A 16,618-nucleotide genomic window follows, 5' to 3' on the forward strand; every position below is an offset into this window, starting at 1 on the left:
AGTTGATGTTTTGACTTGGCTTTCCCATATACGAAGTACCAGGAGGTACCCTTATGTTGATCACATTGTAATGAAGTCTTACAAAAAGATAAATGGTTCTATTTTTCAAACATGGAAGAAATGCCACAGTGTTTGTAAATAAATCCTTATTAGAATATCTAATATTCTAATATCTTACCCTCCACTAAGCCAAAAATGTCCATATATATTCTTTCAAGAAGTGAATTTTTGTCTGGTGCTTTCATGTCTCACGGTTCTTTAAAATCTACTGTCCATAGGTAGTATCCATGCTTACATGTTTAATTTTTCTACTTAAACATTAGGGTTTTTCAAAACAGCATTATTCATAAGAGCCAAAAGGTAGAAATAACCCAAATGTCCATTAATGGATGAATGGATGTACAAATTATGGTATATGCATATAATGGAATATTACTCAGCCTTAAAACAGAATGGAATTCTGTCACATGAAATAACATGGATGAACCTTAAAAACATTATGCTAAGTGAAACAAGCCAGTCACAAAAGGATAAATATTATATGATTCTATTTATATGAGGTACCCAAAGTAGTCAAATTCATAGAGACAGAAAGTAGAATGGTGGCTGGCAGGGGCTGGGGAAGGTGGTAATGGGGAGTTAACGCTTACTGCTTAATGGGGAGGCTCAGTTCAGGAATTCATGATTAAGTTCTAAAGATGGACGGTGATGATTACCGCACAACAATCATGTATACTTAAAGCCATTGAAATGTACACTGAAAGTGGTTAAAATCAATTTTATGGCATACACACACACACACACACACACACACACACAAATAAAACACTGGGGTTCATATAATTAAGCTTTAACCACACCAGGTAGCTGAATAAAAAAGTGAATAGGATGTTGAGGTTGATTCATCAATATTTTAAAATTAAACTCAAAATACAACAGAAACATTATACAGTCATTAGAACAATATGAGAAAGCTCTCTCATAAGAGAATATGAGATCCAGAGTAACATGACCCTTCCCAGAACTTCAGGAAACCATTTAACAAATATTTTTCTAACATAGAAAACTGATAATTTTTTAAAGATTTTTTTAATGCTTATTTTTGAGAGAGAGAGAGAGAGAGAGAGAGAGCGAGCGAGCGCAAGTGAGCAGGGGAGGGGAGGAGCAGAGAGAGACAGAGATATAGAATCCAAAGCAGGCTCCCGGCTCTGAGCTATCAGCCCAGAGCCTGACATGGGGCTCAAACTCACAAGCTGTGAGATCATGACCTGAGCCGAAGTTGGACACTTAACCGCCTGAGCCACCCAGGCACTCCCAGGAAATTGATTACTTTCAAGTTAAGAAAAGACAAAAAAGCAGAAAAGAAATAAAACCTATCTAAAACTTACTGTTCAGAACCTTAATTGAGTCCATTTTGAGCATTATAATATACTGTAGTATAGAACTTTGGAGTGAACTCATCTACTGGGAGCCTCAATTTGGAATAATATAATAGAAATGCCATCGCTGGAGCCAGTCTTAACAATTCAGCAGAATTAAGTTTTCAGGAACTGTATAAGCCAGTTGTTAAACATAGTGATTGTTAAAAATTAAATTATACAAATTTACAATTAATTAAATTAAAAAAGGTAATTAATACAATTCACTACTTCCTAATTATTTTACTACATTTTACTGTGTATGCTCTTGAGGTTTGTTACTGCATCTATGTGGTAGAAATATTATACCAGGGTGTGGCACTGTGCATCTCTTCCCAATTGATGTTCAGTGACATCATGTTGGTAGGCTGAAATCAGCCATGGTGGGAGTACTTACACTATGGAAATCGACACATGTTATAAAAATCAGGGGTTACTATATTTTACTTATTTTAAAGGGATGTAAAATAAACAAAAAGACACATGTGTGACATGGAACCTATCTGTCCCACAAAGCCTAAAATATTTACTCTTTGGTCCTTTACAGAACAAAAACAAAAAAAAGCAAAAACCTGCCAATCCCTGGCTAAGACAGTGATGGAAACAAGGTTAATAAGGCCATCAAATTTAAAAGTGTGCTTGTCACAATCATCACACTGCACATAGCACAGAAAATTAAGGCCTTATATGTTTCCAGTATTTAAGAACTGATTCAGCAAAGACATCAACTGACAAATGTACGAAGTCCTGCCATGCTTTCACTCCTGTACTTTCATCTTACTCACTTAAATATTGAAAATATCAACCAACATTCATGTCAGAATTACACCTGGGGAACCAGCTGTTAAAATTTTATCAGTATACCACCAGAAAACAATAAAAAATACTGCATGCAAAAATTCTTACATATAGAGTACAAGAGTGCTGGACTAGAACGGAAGGAATTGGGTTCTAATCTTAGTTTTGAACTTGAGCAATTTACTTCATCAGTTTTCTGTATTTCTCAAATGAATCGAGAAAAAACCTTAATAGTCTCAAAGGAGACTCCCGATAATAGAACATTACTATACAAGGATTACTTTTCAAGGTTTGACTTGTACATTTAGATTTGGTTTTTATTTCTATTTCTATTTATTTTAGTTATTTATATTAAAATTCTTTATCATTGTACATAGCAACACCAAGATCCACTTTTCCTGCCAATAGAGAGATAGGGGCAAAGTGAGGGGTCCACATTATTATTTATATTCAATATAATTTGAGATAATCAAAATTCTAGCAACTGTCTTATCTTCCTAAAATAGTCAGTCTGCAGCAGTCACTGGGCCACAGCTGTGAGGAGAAAAGGGTCACTGCTGCTATCCTAAGTTCTTTAGCCAAGTCTCAAGAGTCTCAACCTCCCAGCTGTGCACTATTACCATAAAAAAGACCAGCGTAGCTTTCACAGTACTTATATTTTGTAGCTTGCTTGTCTGACAAAGTCTAGCCATAACTTTATTTTTTTTTCAATATATGAAATTTATTGTCAAATTGGTTTCCATACAACACCCAGTGCTCATCCCAAAAGGTGCCCTCCTCAATACCCATCACCCACCCTCCCCTCCCTCCCACCCCCATCAACCCTCAGTTTGTTCTCAGTTTTTAACAGTCTCTTATGCTTTTAGCCATAACTTTTAAATAGGATGACTCTCTTAGTGCCCACACTTATAGTGGGTAAGCTTTGAAAGAATCCTACTCCTAGAAGAGACTCTCGAGAAAGTGGCCTAAGTAGAAAAAAACGGTAATCCAACAGTTACTATCTCACAGTGATTAGTGGAAGGACAGATGGATTCTAGTCTCCAGAAATGTTTAGCCCTAATGCAGTGGGGCTATAGAGTACTCCCAAAGTTCAATGTCCCAATACTCAAGATCTGGCAGCATTTCTGGTTCAGAACCATAGCAGCTACAAGTGGTTATCAGATAAATGGCCCTAGTGGAAAGCAGGATACAACAGGTGCCAAATGTTGCTACTTAATGGAAAAGGATGAAGTATTCCCTGTGAGTCATGCTGAATGCAAGACAGGTCCAGTCTTCCTAGGAATTTAGTTTGATGTGAATTCTTTATAAATGTACTCCTAACAACCATCTGCACTATTTTCTAGTTGCCACTATCTAGCTTAGTATTAGGGTTTGGCACAATTTTCCCCCCTTATGTTTCATGAGGTCTAGCACAGAAGGGTTCTTTCCAGCTTATTCTGTCCTCTTTCCCATACTTGAGCAATAAGAGTCCCAGGGGTTCATACCTGCTGTCTTTCAGAGTGTCGGGAGTCATCATCAGGACTACAGAGGAATTCAAGGACCTGGTCAAAGGAAAGGTATTTTTTTTTATTGGAGACTAGCATGCATGCCATAACATTGTATAATGAAAACAACAATAACTACCCCTTCTATATCATCAATTCATCCATACTCAGTCATAACAAATACCACAGATATATGGTGTCTTCCCAACTGACTGGCCTATTACATGGCACCACAGGCTCAAGTATGCTATCAATTTAATATGTATCTTATCTTTACTGTTCAGAAACATGGCTGGAAGGGAGCGCTACCAGCACACCTTAACCTTAAGATCCCTGATACCATGGACCAAGAAAAGCATGGACTTCAGAGTCAGGCCACTTGGATTTCAGTCTCAACTTTATTAACATGTAATAATAGTATTTATTGCTAAGAATCACACTTACTAAGTATGATCCTGGATGAGTGACATAACCTCTCCAGGCTTTAGTTTCCTCATCTGCAGAATGGGGGTGCTCGGGGAGCACTGAGTTAACATACACATATAAAACTCTAGAAGAGAGCCTGGTGTTATAAAGTGCTCAATAAATGCTTGTCATTATTGGCAACTTTCTCTAGAGATAAAGTGTTTTTTTTTTTTTTTTGGCCACCCATGTATTGATATGCAGGAGCTATTTAACTGGGATTAAGAGAGATCTTCAAAGTCAAAGTCATTTGTAGGGACATTGAGACTTTCTAAAAGAAATCTCTCTTACAGATGATCAACATCAGAGACTTGCTACCGATGAGACAGGTGACTTCTAAAATTGAAAAATTCTTGATCAAAGAAATCTAGGCAATTCAGAGAACACAATTAAAAGAACAAAATCTCTATAAACCAATCTCCACAAGTCATACCCCCCATGATACCAAGTTACTAAGAAAAGTCATACTACACAGGCACAACATTAAAAGAAACAACCAATTTAATCCAAATCAAAACTTCAACAGGTTTCTACCTGATAAGATATTTATCTAATTTTTTATATTAAGAAACTATATAGTCCAGTGAACTTTTCTGTGAACAGCAAACAGCATAAAAACAATTCTAGCGCTCATCATTAAAGACACTCACCTGATCAAAAAGGGTTCTGTTTACAAACAAGGTATTGTCAGGCTTTGCAAGCTGCCGGGCAAGGAACGTAAAGAGACACCCTACTTGTGAAGGAGTAAAATCTGAATTCTCCACCATAACCTAATGAGCAAAAGAGACCATTTATTCAATACATCAACTGGTTTGACACAAAATTATACCATTAGAAGGGGAAGAGGGAGCCTCATTACTGGAGACTCATGGAAAGATTCTTTTATAGGCTATGCAACGATTGAGTTCAATGTCATTTAGAGAAGGAGCAAAAACTATTCATATTCTGAAAGGAAAACATTTTCATGATTTTTGGCATATTTCTAGGCACAATTTGGATAAGAACTGAATTGCAAGAGAGGTGATTTCAAAGAAATAATAATCATGTTTCCCTTTGGAATTCTTAAAAGAGACTCCTACTAAAGTTAAATTTAAATTAAAGTAAACCTACCAAAAAGCTGCCTACCAACACAGAGAGATCAAAGTCATTCTGGGGTTTAAAACTAAGGTAACTTGAAGGCACAGGAAAAGATGTCCAACATCATTCATCATCGGGAAAATACAAATCAAAACCACCATGAGGTATCACCTCACACCTGTCAGAATGGCACGTATCAAAAAGATAAATAATCCAAGTGTAAGCAAGGATGTGGAGAAAAGGGAAGACTCATGCAGTGTTGGTGGGAATGTAAATCAGTGCAGCCACTATAGAAAACAGTATGGAGGTCCCTCAAAAAACTGAAAATAGTATTGATCCAGAAATTCCACTTCTAAGTATTTATCTAAAGAAAACAAAAACACTAATTCAAAAAGATATATGCATCCCTGTTTACTACAACATTATTTATAACAGCCAAGATATGGAAGCAACTTAAATTCCATCGATAGATAAATGGATAAGGATGTGGTATTTACGGGGCACCTGAGTGGCTCAGTTGGTTAAGTATCCGACTCTGGCTCAGAGTCACAATATCACAGTTCGTGAGTTCAAACCCCACATCGGGCTCTGTGCTGACAGGGTGAAGCTGCTAGGATCCTCTGTCTCGCTCCCTCTCTGCCCCTCCCTCGCTTGCCTGCACATGTGTGCGCTCTCTCTCAAAAATAAACATTAAAAATTTTTTTAAAAAAAGAAGATGTGGTATTTATATACAATAGAATATTACTCAGCCACAAAAAAGAATGAAATCTTAACCATGTGTTACAACATGGATGGACACTATGCTAAGTGAAATAAGTCAGAGAAAGACAAATACCATATGATTTCACTTACTATGTGAAATCTAAAGAACAAAACAAAACAGAAACAGATGCAGAACTAATTGAGGGTTGCTGGGGGGTGGAGTGGGGAAGGGGGTTGAATAAAACAGGTAAAGAGGATTAAGAGGTACAAACTTCCAGTTATAAAACAAATAAGATACAGACAGGAAATGTACAGCATAGGGAATATAGTCAATACTACTGTAACAGCTTTGTATGGTAACAGATGGTAACTAGATTTACTGTGGTGACCATTTCATAATGTATGTAAATACTGAAATCACTATGTTATACATCTGAAACTAGTACAGTATTGTATGTCAATTATTCTTAAATAAAAACATTTTTTTAAGTAAGATAACTAGAGAGTGAAGGCATCCCAAAAAAGACGTCAGCTAGCCCAGCAATCAGTGAAGTGAATGGCTTCTGCCCTGTCTATAAGCAGTTCCTTAAACAGATGGTTTCATATAACAGGCTGTTTATGATCACACACAGTTATCAAACCATAATCGTTCCTCTGCTTTAGGTGAGCTCTCACCTCCTGAGTACCTCCTATGAGTGAGATGGTATAGCAAATACCTTCAAGGAAATTATGAGCAAGAACGCAAGGTGAAACAGGTAACAAATCTTAAATAAAAGGTACAATGCAACTAACATTGTCATAAAGGAACAAATGGCTACAAAAGCACAGTAGGGAAAATGAGAGAAGGAATTTGAAAAGAAATGAGGAAAGTAGGGGAATGTGAGATGACAGAGTAACCCACGACAGAGAGAAGACTGTGAGCAAAAGCATGGACACTGGAAAATACAAGTGCGTGCAAAGAAACTGGATTTCTTTAGAGTGCAGCCACATGCAAGAGGAGGAGGGAGATATCAGATTGAAAAGATGAGGCCTTGAATACATTCTAAGGAATCTAGAGTTTATTCCATAAAAAAACTGGGGCTCTAGTGACCATGTTCAACCATGAGAGCTTATCATCATCAGGATTGGGCTTAGGAAAATTATCCAGTTGGAGAACAGAGTGAAATAACACAAGGAAGAATTAAAAGGCAGGGAGCCCAAGCAAGATGCATATGACTGCAATGGAGTCTCTCCTCCAATGGATAATTGGGGTCCGAACTAGGGCAGTGATCATGAAAACAGAAGCAGGAACAGGTGCAAAAGACGCCACCGGAAAGAGGCAACAGGACAAGGATTTATCTGTGTGGAAATGTGTGGCTTTTAAAAAGGAGGAATAAACAATGACAGACCTTGAGCCTGACAGGCAGGTAGGACGATGATGCCATTAGCAAAGAGAATACAGAAGACAGGGAAGGAAGATCAGGCATTGTTTTGAATTAGCTAAACAACAAATTGTCTCATCTATCAGAAGTCCTAGGTCCCCTCTCCCACTCTCATTCAAAGATAAAATGTAAGATTCCTCCTGTTATAAAACATTCCCTTGGGGCCCAGCTTTTGGCCTACCTCCTTGTACTTTGCTAGCAGTGTATCCCTTTCTTTAACTCTCCTTGCTTTAGTCCAGCAAACACAGCTTGTTCAAGTGCATAATTCAGCATTACCAGAGTATGAGAATATTTCAAGTTATAATCTGTGTATGTGTATATCTAAATTCTAATTGATAATAGATAATTCAAAGAGCTTTCTCCAGCTTTAAAATACTCAATCATCACTCCCTTTCAGTGTACAGGTGCTTTCCTGGGACTCAACTCTTGGGCCCAGCCAGTGCTCCTCTCTGCTTATTTAGCCCTTTCTTCTGGTTTCTGGGTGTGAACTCCTTAATTATATGATCCTAGAAATAACTCCTGAGAACAGAGTTCTAACTCTCAGCCAATTCCCTTGCCACCTCAGCAAGCGTCTCACCGGTTATCATCCTCGAAATTCTGGCCCCTCTCTGTTTCCTTTCTTACCTATTCCAGGGGCCATGCTTACAAAAATTCTGAGTAATCTTATACAAAGTCACAAATTAACAGCTTTTTACTTCTAAATCTGTAGTCATGCAGCACACATCATATCACCTTACATTCAATGTTCATCCAGTGTTCCCTGGTCACTGCCTACATTCCTATTTTCGCTGGCCCCATCAGTACTACACTTGTTAGTGCAACTCTTTCATCAAAAATGAGAAAAAAACTCTCAAAAGTTCATTCTTCATTGACACAAGATAAATACTACCAAAACAATATACAAGGATAGCAATTCACCAACTCTAATAGTTTAAGTACTTTATGAAGCGTCAGGCTCTTCATTTGGATCATTCCTCCAACTTAGTATAGTTTTAAATTCAAATTCCAATTCAATAAACTTGCAAACATGCCTTGAACATCTACTAGCTTCCATTGCGCTGGACACGTTAAAACAAGGATACACATAAAAAAAAAAAAAAATCTTCACAGTCTCTATCTATAGGAAACTCAGTCCCAGGCAGGAAAACATAGATGTAAACAATTACCATACAGTGCGCCGCATATAGTATAAAGTGTTGTATGAACACAGAGAAGGGGCAACTAATCCAACTGGAAATACGGAAGAGGATTCTAGATTCTAAAAGAGTTTCTCATGGATGATATTTGAGTTATGCCTTGGACAATGGTTAGGAATCTGCCAGGCAGAGAAAGGGAAGGAAAGGCATGATGGGATAAAAGAAAACTACACAAAGAACTTAAGACATAAAGATGACACAGAAAGCTCATGAATTGCAATAACTTAATATAGTTGAGAAGTCTGTAATATAGAGAGTGTGTTGCAGGCGGTGTGGTGGAGATAGGAGAGAAAAGTTACAGAGAAGTAGTCAAGGACCAGAAAATATAGAAGGATCTTGGATGTCATGTTAAACAGCTTTAGATGAGTATGGCAGAAACTAGTACTTGTGCTCCAACATCTGTTCTTCCTTCCTAACTTAGAAACAGAACTCCTCATTTTAGGCTAAACACATGGTAACCCACAATACAGAGTACATTTCTCAGTCTCTCTTAGCAGCTGAGAAGCAATATATCTAAGTTCTGATCAACATGTTATAAGCAGAATTGTAGTACACAACTTCTAAAAAGTTTTCTTAAAGAGAGGGAACTCCTTTCTTCATCTCTTTCTGCATTCAGGCTGGTTAGAATGTAGAGGTGATGGCTGGAACCCAGGCAGATATTTTGGACCAAAAGACAGAAACCATGTACTAAGAATAGTAACAGTGAAACCAGAAGGCATCTGCATCCCTAATGAGTTTGTGAAGCCACTCTACCAGATCAGGTTGCCTACCTGCAGACTCCCACGGAGAAAAATAAATTCCCATCACAATTAAACTATCGTTATTTTGTATTTTCTCTCACAGCCGAACTCAATTCCAACTGATCCAACAGGGAGTCAGAGAAGAATAAAGGAAAGGCAAGATCACAAATGAAAGGAAGACAAGATTAGGTATTGAGAGACTATTTAGGAACTCCAGGTAAAAACTCTTCATACTACCTACCTGGATCAAACTGGCATTCTTTGGGGGCTTAGCAAGCTTATTCTCATATTCATCACTGCCTATCTTACAAGGTTAATAAATAGCTCAATTAAGATAATGTATATAAACGTGCTTTGAAAATTATAAAGAACTATTATAAATGTAATGCATTAATGTCATACACAATTGGAGAACATTTAATTTTGGTATCTTGTCCAAAATAATTGAAAACTCCCTAAGAGGAAGAAATCTCCATTCTACAGCCAAATGAACAGGATGAAAATTCTAAGCTTTCAACTACAAGAAACTGGCCTGGTTCAAACTGTGCAGATGGAAAGGAAAAGCATCTGTCTCTGCATTCATTCATTAGCAACAGCATGGATCTCAAAATAGCTTTGGACTGAATTTAGTTAGATTTAAACTGAGATGATCTTCTCTGTGCCTCTAATCATTCTGAAGTGTTACCACCATCTCAGTGCCACGGTCAAACTACAGCAACACAGCGATGCTGGTCTGAGACAGAAGAAGATTCTTCACATTAATTATTTGCTTAAAGCATTCTGAAGTCAGTCACCATTATTTCACAAAATCATATTAATATAGTAATTACCACAAAATGCATCTCTCAAGGGCAGTACCCTGTATCCTAGTAGCAAGTCTACAGCTGAGATACAGTAACAATTTTTTTTTTGAATTAATGGTTAGTTTTTCACTCAGGTTTGGAAGACAAAGACATCACAACAAAATTTCTTTGGACATACTGCTTTATTAAATAAGATTATTTTTGCTATAAAACAATTCAACTTTCTTAAACATTAATACAAAGACATCTATTCTCTGAGTACTCACTTTCAACAAAATGTCCACAATTCGTTGTTGATATTCTACAGCTTGCTTGTCATTTTTAAAATCTTCAAAAGTCTAACAGGAAGAAATTTTTAAAAATAATTATTATTTGTAACATTTGAAGGAAACAAGATATTAATTTCTTACTAATAGGCAGGTAAAATCCCCAATAAGATAACCATTCCTCATCAGGTTTTTCCTTCTATACCTTTAAAGAGTAAGTTGTTTTTAGTAAGTTAGCCAGAGAGCTATAGCATTTAATACTGCATGGTATTCTAGGACTTTAAAACCAGATAACAAGTATAAAAGTATAGTAACTATCATACAACCAAAGAGTGACTTCAGAAAGGAGGGCAAAGTTTACAGGCAATGAAAAAGAAGAAACACTAAGGGTAAGAGGCAAATTTATGAACAAGGGCTTGAGAAAATACATGTTACATGCTCAGCCATCATTCCATTTATGCTATTTAGAAATAATAACTGAAGTACAGTTTATTAACTTTCATGAAAAATAACTTTCATGATTTTCATTAAAACTAAAAAAAATGATGCTCAATGACAGATTTTTTTTTAAATTATGGTAAAACTGTCACAATGTTAAAATCCTCAAGCCTACATATAAGGGCTAAGTATCCCATTTTCAAAACACACCAAGTACAGCACTCTTATGTCCTTGCACAAGTAGAGCCAGATATATTTAGAACAAAACATGTACCAAAGTAAATGACAGCATCGGATTCTGAAAATACCTAGTACCTATAAAATGCATATATGAAGGAATTAAAATTGTTTTCACTACCAAAAAAATTAAAACAAAAATATTTATTGAATAATAAAAGTGATGAAAGACTTGAAGATCTTTCCTGTGGTTTTCACTTAGCACATGTGGGTCTTAGAAATACAGCAGTAATTTAGTGCTTATTTTCCTGAAACAATAAAATAGACCACATAGTGTCCCAAGAGATTTAAAAAAAGGAATTTTAAAGCCATGAACTTTCAAGACTACATTATGGTTACATTCAAACCAAAATACTGCTGTTCTTTAAGTAGGTCCTAAATTTCCCCAACTTCTGCAATAATACTTTGGATGAGTATGCCCTTCCTTCTCCTCTCTTGACACACACTAAGTGCTTTAAACAAATGATGCTCATCTGTCTACTTAATGACAGAAAAATAAAATCTTTTCTTTTTTTAAAGCTCTTTCTTCAACGAGACTGCTTTGCTGCCAGTTAGTTGAGAAAAGTTGAGATGAGTTACCAAGGAGACTGCAGGAACTCTCAGTCTGTAAACTCAAACAGAACATATTTTAATGTTTAAGTGGGTTAAATTTTACCCTGCCTGAAGACAGAAAGATGAACTACAAAGTCTCTCAGTTCTATCTTCAGGTTTATGAACACACTAATACACACTAATACAAACACATACCTCCACCCCCACCTCAGCCTGCGAAAATGAGATGTCACTCTGCAGGTACAAATAAAAGGTACTATCTGCTACAAGTGCTATTTAACTAAAAATCATGGAGAAATTAACATATGTATTAAAAACAACAGCAGTGACAGCTAGTAAGAAAAGAATTTCTTATCCATTTTCCTTTTGGCAGCATGTATTCACTGCTTTGAAACATATTGAAAGTTTACTTGTATAAACATAATTAAGTGGTGATATACTATAGTATGAATATTATGATATATATAATGACATATTTTGGTTGTAGTTTACAGCTGTCACTAAAATGGCATGTCATTGTCATTATCACTCCATTGAAGATGCTTCCAATTATACAATGCTTGTTGGAGGAATAACATGTCCTAATGGAGAATGACAGTTTGTGAAGCACAAAGACCTACAAGCCACCCAAAAGCACAGACATGACCACAAGTAAAGTAAGAGAAATCAAATGTATATATGAAGAGAACTAATAAAATTTAAATAAAAAAGTAAACGAGATCAGAGAAAAGATGACAAATAGAGAAGATAAAGAAAATACAATATACAAATAATTGTAGTTTAAGATGAAACAAAATAATGAAGTAGAAGAAGCATTTAAATCTGTAATTCAAGAAGACTTTCTTGAAATAAAAGGACTTGAATTCACACATTGAACAGGCCTATAGTATACATGGTATGACCCAGAAAAGTCAATTCTGAGTGATATCTTAGAGTAAAACTATCAGTCTTTAAAGACAAACTAGACTGGGAGAAAACATTTGCTAAGCTTATGTAATCTGACAAAGAACTTGTATTTCAAATTTGTAAAGAACTTTCAAACCTAGCAAGAAAATACAGAATTTTTAAAAATATGAACAGATATTTCACCAAAGAGAATATATACAGATGACAAACATGTCTTCTCTGCTAATATATTTTAATGAAAAGATGCTGACTGACATTAGTTAAAAGGAAAATAGAATTAAAACGATAATTAGATACCACTATACACCTTTTAGAATGGTCAATTTAAAAAAATAAACTATAGCAAGTGTTGGTGAGATGAAGGAACAAACTGATACCTATACTACTAGCAGGAATATAAAATGGTAGAACCACTTTAGAAAACAGCCTGTCAGTTTCTTACAAAGTAAAATAAAACACTTAACAAATGACCCAGCAATTCTAGTCTTTGGTATTTACTCAAGAAATGTATGTCCACACAAAGACCCATATGTAAATGTTCATAATAGTGGTGTTCAAAACAAGAACCAAGAACCATCTACTGGTGAACAGATCAACAAACTGTACACACATAAAATGGAAAATTACACAGCCATAAAAAGGAACAACCTGGTTCAGGAGAATATGACAGCAGAGTAGAAGGATCCTAGACTCACCTAGTCCCATAAATACAACTAGATACCTATCAAATCATCCTACATACCTCAGAAATTGACCTCAAGATTGACTGAACAAACTCCACTAAAGGGAGAAAAGAGGCCACACTGAAGATGGTGGAAAGTGTGGAGACATGGTTTAGAAGAGAAACAGCAGCTCCTTTGGAGGGGAGGGAGCCGTAGTCTTGGAGAAGAATGAGAGAGAAAGGAGCACACAGGGGAAAGCACAAGGAGAACGTTTCTCCAAAGCCATTAGCTTGGAAAACAAGAGGGGCTGAATTTCACGAATTCTTGCAATCAGCAGGGCTTAAAGCCTGGAATTTTATTTTTATTTTATTTTTATTTATTTATTCTAATATGAAATTTATTGTCAAATTGGTTTCCATACAACACCCAGTGCTCATCCCAAAAGGTGCCCTCCTCAATACACATCACCCACCCTCCCCAGACTCTTAAAGACTGAAAACAAACTGAAGGTTGATGGGGGTGGGAAGCCTGGAATTTTAAAGGTCACAGGCTTAGCTGTGATAGAGCTGGAGGGCACTGAGGGGCTCCTGGAGAGAAGGTAAGCAAGCAACTTGGGGGCAGACAGTGTGGAAGCAGCAATCTCAACAGTGGCTGAGGCACATGGTGGTGGGCGGGGGGGGGGGGGGGGGAGGGGATGTACATTATTTGCTCTTCTCAGAACTCTTCCTGGAGAGGCAGCAGTCATGGACACACCACACCTCTTTGGGAAACAAAGGAGCTGGCTAGTGCTATTTTCTTCTCTTGCCCCTCAGCAGAAACACAGAGCCACGTGTGGGAAGCAGTGCAGTTCTGACACCAGGCTGCCTAACGTGCTTACAACAAGCCCCACACCTCTGTACTCTGGTGGAACTGCCCTTCTCAGTCACACCTGCATCAGTTCCAGCACAGTGGGCCCCCCCTTAGAAAACCAACACAAACCCCCTGCCCATACCACATCTCCCGACCAGAAAGTTTTGCAAGGCCTCAGTTCCAGTGGAGGTGGTGACAGGTCTCATTCCACAAGCAGATCAGAGCACACTTAGTTAAAACTGCCCACATGCAGGCCAGGACCAAACATTGTCTATGGCAGGCAAGGAGAGCTTCTAAGACCACTGGCCTGAAGGATAGAGCAACCAGAAAACAACAGCAGAGCAAATAAGCACACACTAGATACATTCCCTGAAGCACTAGGTGGGCCCTGGGCACTACATTACCTTAAGGCCATTACTTTCAGGAGCAGGACACACAACTAGCATTTCTAACACACATAAGGCAGAGATTTAGACAAAATGCAAAGACAGAGGAATTTATCCTAAAAGCATACAATAAGGCCGCAGCCAGAGATTGAAGTGAAAGTGATATAAGTAACATGCCTTACAGAGAATTTAAAGCAACAATCACAAGGATACTCACTGGGTTTGAGAAAAGAAGACATCAGTGAGACCCTTACCACAAAGAGTTAAAGAAGAATCAGAGACAAAGAGGGCAACAAACAAGATTAGAAACATTCTTGATGCAATGAAAAGCAGGCTAGAAAAGCAGAAGAATCAATTAATGACCCAGAGAAAAAGTAAAAGAAAGTAATGAAGCTGAACAAGAGAGAAAGAATTATGTTAAGACCAGACATAGGGAACTCAGGGACTCTATCAAATATAACAACATTCATATTACAGGAGCCCTAGAGGAAGAGAGAGAAAAGAGGGCAGAAAATTTATTTAAAGAAATAATAGCTGAAAACTTCCCTAATCCAGGGAAGGAAACAGACATCTAGATCCAGGAGGCACACACAACACCCATCAAAATCAACAAAATCAGGCCAACACCAAGACATATTGTAATTAAATTTTTAAAATATAGCAATGAAGAAAAGAATCTTAAAAGCAACAAAAGAAGTCATTACCTTACAAGGGAAAATCCATAAGGCTATCTGGAGATTTTTCAACAAAACTTGGCAAGCCAGAAGGCAGTGGTTTGATATATTCAAAGTGCTGAATGGGAAAAATCTGCAGCCAAAAATACTCTATCCAGCAAGGCTACCATTTGGAATAGAAGGAGAGATAAAAGCTTCACAGACAAACAAAAACTAAAGGAGTTCGTGACCACTACACCAGCCCTGCAAGAAATAGTAAAGAGGACTCTTTGAGCGGAAAGAAGAGGACAAAAGTAACAGTATAAAAGCACAAAACACAAAGCAGTAAAAATGAGTATTTCTCTAATATTCAGCCAAACAACTCACACAAGAAAAAGGATATAAAATACAATAACATATACCCAAAATGTGCACAAAAGGGAAGAGAATGGATACAAAGTTGAACAACCATCAACTTAATAAGAACTATTATTTGCAGAAGAGGTTATATACAAACCTAATAGTAACCATATATCAAAACCCACTAATAAACATGCAACAAACAAAGAGAAATCCAAATATATCACTAAAGAAAATCAGCAAAACTCAAGAGAAAGACAAGACAGGATCAGAGAAAAATCTCCAAAAACAACCACAAAGTAAGTGATAAGATGGAAATAAATACATATCTATCAGGAATAACTTTGAATGTAAGGGGCTAAATACTTCAGTCAAAAGACATAGGGTGTCAGAATGGATAAGGAAACAAGACCCATCTACATGTTGCCTACAAGAGACTCGTTTTAGATATAAAGACACCTTCAGACTGAAAGTGAGGAGATGGGAGAAATATTTATCATGCAAATGGATGCCAAAAGAAAGAGTAGCAATACTTAACACTGGACAAACTGGACTTTAAAACAAAGACTGTAACAAGAGACAAAGAAGGGCATTATATAATAATAAAGGGAGCAATCCAGCAAGAAGACGACATAACAATTGTAAATATTTATGCAGCAAACAAGTAGCACCCAAATATATCAAACAATTGGTAACAAACAAAAAGGAACTACTTGATAATAATACAATTATAGTAGGGGCCTTTACCACCCACTTAGATCAATGCACAGATCATCTAAACAGAAAAGCAACAAGGAAAGAATGGGTTTAAATGATATACTGGATTAGATAGACTTAAATATATATTCAGAACATTCCAACCTAAAACAGCAGAATGCACACTGTTTTCAAGTGCACATGGAACATTCTCTAGAATAGGTCACATATTAGGTCACACAACAGGCCTCAACAAATGCAAAAAGATTAAAATCATACCATGCACCTTTTCTGACCACAACACTACAAAACTAGAAGTCAACCATAAGAAAACATTTGGAAAGACCACAAATACAGGAGGGTTAAACAACATGCTACTAAACAATGAATGTTCAACCAGGAAATCAAAGAAGAAATGAAAAAAATACATGGACACAAATGAAAATGAAAACACAATGGTCCAAAACCTTTGGGATACAGCAAAAGGAGTCCAAACCTTTATAGCAATTCAG

The 16,618-nt window shown here is 36.8% G+C and overlaps 1 protein-coding gene across 9 annotated transcripts in view; it reads right to left on the minus strand.

The window, feature by feature from the left end:
- The window catches only part of VPS8 (VPS8 subunit of CORVET complex), a 254,914-nt gene that overhangs the window by 124,844 nt on the left and 113,452 nt on the right, over nucleotides 1–16,618 (minus strand). For all 9 annotated transcript variants that reach the window (XR_006299413.1, XR_006299414.1, XM_043594694.1 and 6 more), the window contains 3 exons: nucleotides 10,368–10,439; nucleotides 4,813–4,932; nucleotides 3,701–3,757 (listed from right to left, as the gene is read on the minus strand). Coding sequence is in view for 7 of the 9 variants with exons in the window: in XM_043594694.1 (XP_043450629.1) it covers nucleotides 3,701–3,757; nucleotides 4,813–4,932; nucleotides 10,368–10,439 (249 nt within the window). In the remaining 2 variants the exon portion in view is untranslated. The remainder of the gene's footprint in view (nucleotides 1–3,700; nucleotides 3,758–4,812; nucleotides 4,933–10,367; nucleotides 10,440–16,618) is intronic.

This window comes from Prionailurus bengalensis, chromosome C2 (assembly GCF_016509475.1).
Source record: "Prionailurus bengalensis isolate Pbe53 chromosome C2, Fcat_Pben_1.1_paternal_pri, whole genome shotgun sequence".
Lineage (NCBI taxonomy): Eukaryota > Metazoa > Chordata > Mammalia > Carnivora > Felidae > Prionailurus > Prionailurus bengalensis.